The 5,826-nt window shown below is 38.7% G+C and overlaps 1 protein-coding gene across 1 annotated transcript; it reads left to right on the top strand.

Annotated features, from left to right (window-relative positions):
* The first annotated feature begins 1,658 nt into the window (after positions 1–1,658).
* On the top strand, positions 1,659–3,153 carry LOC149271853 (homeobox expressed in ES cells 1-like). Its single transcript, XM_089507065.1, has 4 exons — positions 1,659–1,854; positions 2,201–2,400; positions 2,732–2,833; positions 3,055–3,153. Exons 1-4 carry the CDS (start codon positions 1,659–1,661, stop codon positions 3,151–3,153), a joined length of 597 nt encoding a protein of 198 aa, XP_089363191.1.
* The last annotated feature ends 2,673 nt before the right edge of the window (positions 3,154–5,826 follow it).

The raw sequence follows: 5,826 nt of genomic DNA, 5'->3' as shown, positions 1-5,826 counted from the left end.
CTCTCTTGTTGTAAAACGGATACTTTATAAATGTTTCCAAACGCAGTTTTTTTGCCCATTTACTTGACCCCCAGTTCCTTAGAAAACTCAGAGTATCTGGCGCTTTTTTTTATCTTTTACATTTTCGTTTATTTCCTAGGAAAAACTTCTTTCCAGATTTCATTTTCTGGAGCATTGTGTGTGGGTTTGGATGACACAGATGAAATAAATTTACATGAAATAAGAGGAATTTCACCAAAAGCCAAAGATATATATATATATATAAACTGTATATATAAGAACTACAGCGGATGTGGGAATTACGTTATAAATTGACATTCTCTCCATATATATATATATATATAGGCCAAAAAAGTCAAAAGTATTCACCAAACTTTTTGTAAGACAAGACCCCTTTTTAAGGGTAAACCTATCGTTTTCTGGTATCTTTATTTTTCTACATTTTTTAATACTATTATTGTCGTATTTTACTCTTTTAACTTGCTGTCTTTTATTTAAAATTTCTTAATGTTCCCGTGTTTCTCACAACCGTAACAGTAACTGCGATTTAGCTAATAAATGTAAATTTCTTCTTTATATAAAGAAATAAATATAATTCAAAACAAAAGTTCTGTAGCATAAATTACACCTTTTGGGAATCCCAAAATATTTTTTTACGTCCAGTGTATTTTTATTATTTATTTATTTAATGTCATTTATACATATATTATCATTTTATTAAATAAATAAATGAATAATGTATGAATTAAATGTAAATATTTATTTATTTATGTTTATATATATTTACGCACATATATAAACATAAACAATACGCACATGGAGAAGTGTAGATGACCTGTGTCTGGAAAACAAATTATCACACCTAGTAACTGATCAATTTGTTGTAAATTTCCCTTTATGCAAATCGCTTAAACCTAAGCAGTTATTGGTAAATAAACGAGCCCATTCTGATTTTAAATAGTGGGCGCAACCGTCCACGTCGTCTAATCCCGGCCCTTGGAACGCAATTACATTGACTTTTACCATCGCAGCCAGCCCCGCGCAGTGTGCCTTCCGCCAAAAGCTATTGCTTCTCTATTGACCACATTAACTACTACATATGCATATGAAATACGCGCAGGCATTTTTATCAGGATTACCCTAATAGCATTAAGAGATTAGTTTATTTATTTATTTCCTTGGGGAGGTTGGGATACAAATAAAATAATTGAGAACGCTTTAAAAAAAACCTCGCTGATTTTGTTCTAGGTTCACAGAAACGCATCCATTAAATGATAAAATAAAGGGAAAAATATAAAATGTTATACGCTGCTGGTTCCAAATAAAAGTAGAGTTACGAGCCCGAGCTGAACCTCCTTGGAGAAAGTAAAGTTGATGTTCTGGTTTGGGGAGATAAGACTTTGTCCCACTTTGTGACTTCCCCCAGCCTCCCCATTAGCCGCTAATTACTTGCCAAACAAATAAACAATTAACTCGGCCATGCCTCTTGGTGGGAGAATCTTCATTGAGATGCTAAAACTTTGTAATGAAAGATTTAATTAATGACGTCGTAGAGCCAGCCCCCTTGTCAACGCGGCTATAAGGAGGGTCGCAGGCGAGGAAAAGCCCCAGCCATCACCAGAGCCGCGTTTGGAGAAGGGACGAGCCAGGCGAGGACAATGACAAGCGCAACTTTGTGTCAGGTCGGCCCGACGGTGCCAGCGAATCTCCAGAAAGGGGCCCGTTTAGTCGACGTGAAACCCGCCAAGTGCTCGTTTTCCATCGAACGCATTTTGGGACTGGACAAAGCCAAGGATATTTCTCCAACGGTCAACAAACATTACAGGCCGTGGATGGATCAATATAATAATCAAGGTATTTCACCCAAAAATTGGAATGGTGTCTGGATGACGGAACGTTCAGCGCTCGCCGCTGGGCTGTTCTACAGCAGAACAAATAAAATAACGTTCTAAGGACTATAGATGATGACATCTAGATCATCTTTATCGCTAAAAAGGTTGGGAGGGGACTATGTGGCTCGCATAGATTTTTGTTACTTTTATTTTGGGTTCTTTTATTTGTTCTCTGCGGTTATTTGTTATTTGTTTTGTTAGTTTTGTTTTTTTTCTCCCCTATAATATTATCTTCATTATTGTTTTTTCTCGTGGGCTTTTTCACGGCGTTTCTGAAATAATCATTCCGTTTCTTCCCGACGTAGCAGCATTCGATGGGCGCCTTTGGAAGCTACCTATGGTGACCTATGAGCTACCGATACAAGTCGGCGCGGTGCGCGCTTCACTGGAACAAGAAAGCAAAGCCCGATACGAAAAATGCTGCGCGGGTGAAGAACGCCTGACGTATAAACGGGAGCTCAGCTGGTACCGGGGCCGGAGACCGAGGACGGCTTTCACCAGAAGCCAAGTAAGTAGCGGCTAAAAGATTCCCTTACAAAAAAATCCAATAATTACAAAAATACTTCGTTATTACTTTTTGAAAATAAATATTTACCCAGACCCAGATTATTTCACTCTTTCTGGATCACTAGTGAAGGAAATAAAAATCACCATTTTTACTAACTCCCTATTTCTCTGGGATTTTTCATCAATAGCCATTTCTACCCCTTTTTTCCCCCAAAACTTTATTTTCAAATATTCCTAATATTCCCATTGTCTTTTTCCCTGTAATATTATTGGCTTTGATATAAAATACAGAAAATTAAAAATAAATAAATGTGTTCTTTTTTTTCTTACAGATCGAAATTCTGGAAAATGTTTTCAAGGTGAATTCCTATCCGGGGATTGATATAAGAGAGGAACTTGCAAACAAACTTGCGTTAGATGAAGACAGAATCCAGGTATTGAATGGTTAATAAATGAATACGTAGAAGATTATATATATAAATATACAAAATAATTTACTAATACTAATAATATTTACTATATAATTACTATAACAATTACTGAAATTAAGGTTTTTTTGTCTAATTCCTTGATACAATTCTGCATTAAAAAATACAACTCTTAAGACATCGATAGACCCTTGAGTTTTAAGGTTTTTTTTTTCTTTTTATTTCAGATTTGGTTTCAAAATCGCCGTGCGAAACTGAAAAGGTCCCGCCGCGAGTCGCAGTTTCTAATGGTCAAAGACTCTTTAACTCCAAACATTCAAGAATGAGAAGAAGTCTTTAAAGTTTCACTTTTGACTGTAAAGCAAAGAGTTTTGTTTTTTAATTAAATATATATGTAAAAAAAGCAAATTTAATGTTTTTTGTTTTACCAAATCTGTTTCATAAAATAAGTGTTCGCCGGCCCTTTCGGGAATTTATTGCGAAATATTTTATTTGTCTGAAATGCTCGACAAACTGTAAATATTTTTTTTTTCTGTAATATAATTGTTTATGCACTTTTTGTAAATATTATTTCTTAAATAAATATTAATATTTTTCATGAACAAATTGTTTTCTTGATATGAAAATTCTGTCTCTCCATGATCATTATGTTCCAAAAATGGGATACCACTAATTAGAGGGTTTTTGCTAAACTTCTTTGTGACTATTCTGAGCCTACTTGAACACAGGTGGATCGGGCAGTTTGGCTAGGACTTCTTTGCTAAAGCTTTTTTAGGATTTGCGTCTGGACAAACTGTGGGACAAAGCCAGTAAAGGATGATGGGAATTGTATTCCAACAACAAGAACGTTAAAACACTATGTGCAGAAAAAACACCTCCCATTATAAGTAAAAATATGGATTTTGTGGAAAATATAATTTATTTAGGGTGTTATGTAAATAATAAAACCTCTCCCGTCTTTTCCAAATGGAGTAATAGAAAGGCAAGAAAGGGGCAGACAACATGCTCGGTGCACATTATACATTATGACAAACACCTAAAGGATCCGGTAGCAGTGTAAGTGCTGCCTAAAACCCTTCTTTCTCTGACCGCCATGTTGACTATATGAAAAAACTCCAAAAAAAAAGCTAGTGGCCAAAATCTTTCTGGAGGCCCTTTGGGCAACCCCTACCCCCGCCATCGCTGTAAGCCCCCGGCCGGTGCTGTATGGAGGAGTACGGAGGCAATGTGTGACTCTCTGTTTGTACGAGCTTGTAATGAGTGTTGAATAAGTGCTATAAGTATAATGTATGCAGCGATGGAGATAAACGAAGAAACGGAGATAAGGGCAGGGATCGCTCTAATCTCTGGGCAATTACCTGCTTGGCTTGAGTCGCCTTCATTATTGTGAGAGACGACAGGCAGGACTTCTCAAACATCTTGGGCCTCTGGACCCCTTTTACAAACTGTCAGAACGTGACAGGTCCATATCTACCCCTACAGCAGCTTCCTTATCCTATATAATAGAAAGCACCCCCCCCACGGTATCTTCCTTATCGTATATAATAGAAAGCACCCCCCCCACGGTATCTTCCTTATCGTATATAATAGAATGTCTCCCCTTCAGCATATCAATCAGCCTTTTACACTTAAACTTGGAACGTGCCATTGGAACACAGGAGTGATGGGAGTGATAAAGGGCCATTGGAACACAGGAGTGATGGGAGTGATAAAGGGCCATTGGAACACAGGAGTGATGGGAGTGATAAAGGGCCATTGGAACACAGGAGTGATGGGAGTGATAAAGTGCCATTGGAACACAGGAGTGATGGGAGTGATAAAGGGCCTTGGAACACAGGAGTGATGGGAGTGATAAAGGGCCATTGGAACACAGGAGTGATGGGAGTGATAAAGGGCCTTGGAACACAGGAGTGATGGGAGTGATAAAGGGCCATTGGAACACAGGAGTGATGGGAGTGATAAAGGGCCTTGGAACACAGGAGTGATGGGAGTGATAAAGGGCCTCTGTACGCCTACGAAGATATTCCATTAACCCCGTCTGCGCTGGATTTCTGATCCATTTCATGTTATTTTAATGGCCAAAATCTGTCCGGCTCCTTGGGTTTATTCGGCTATATCATTAGATATACATTTGTTATAACGTCTCCTTCTATAGTGAACGCTGTTCTGCTTTAATATGAAGAGCAATCCGTTCGCTGCGTAAATATGGATTCAGCAGGTTTTGGCACAAAGGACGCACCACAAAGCCCCACATTGTGCATTGTTCCAAAATGCAATTAACAAGAAGGGTTAATGTGATTTTAGACAATAATAGTGAAATACGTTGGGCTGGGAGGGCCGACGCCGGGCCGTCCCTGAAGCCCCTTTGGTAATGATCTTCTCCTGTTTGCCTCTGACATGGTTATTTGGACTCGGCGATGACGGTGACACAATGCGGGGTCCATCCCAATTAGTTCTTTAAACAGTTGCCGGCATTAGGGCAAAATGCCAGGGAGCTCATTACATGAAATAACCACTTTAGCTCGGAGCTGCCGAGACGAGATAAAGACTCGCGTGACGTCCCTGTGACTTTGCTATTCCCAAATTTTCCCAAGTCCTGCATGGAACTTAATACGTTTTTAGGTTTGCAATTTTTTTTTTAGCGCCACAATTTTACATTTACGGTCAGTAAAGTGGGGGCTCTTTGAAACTTTGTATCGATCTATACATTATGCATAGATCGACGATTGTCTATCACCGGTTACATCTGCATGTGGGTAGGATTTAGAGGCACACAATGAACAGGCATTAAAAAAAATCCTTAATCTATACATTTACTAGCCATTTGGTGCCGAATGAGCGCAAGGTATAGATCAAATGTAAATTCTATATAGTATAGGCAAAGGGGGAGCTACATTACAGCTAGGGGAAGCCAGCACAGCGAGAACCGAGGAAACGGCTTCGGCTAGAAACCAGAACGTCTGGCATTATGTCCAGGTCTCCATAACTCGGAGGCAGTT

Source organism: Sceloporus occidentalis, unplaced genomic scaffold, assembly GCF_023333645.1.
Source record: "Sceloporus occidentalis isolate IW3139 unplaced genomic scaffold, rSceOcc1.0.p SCAF_455, whole genome shotgun sequence".
NCBI classification, from domain to species: Eukaryota; Metazoa; Chordata; class Lepidosauria; order Squamata; family Phrynosomatidae; genus Sceloporus; species Sceloporus occidentalis.
This window is presented reverse-complemented; position numbering and strand designations above follow the sequence as displayed.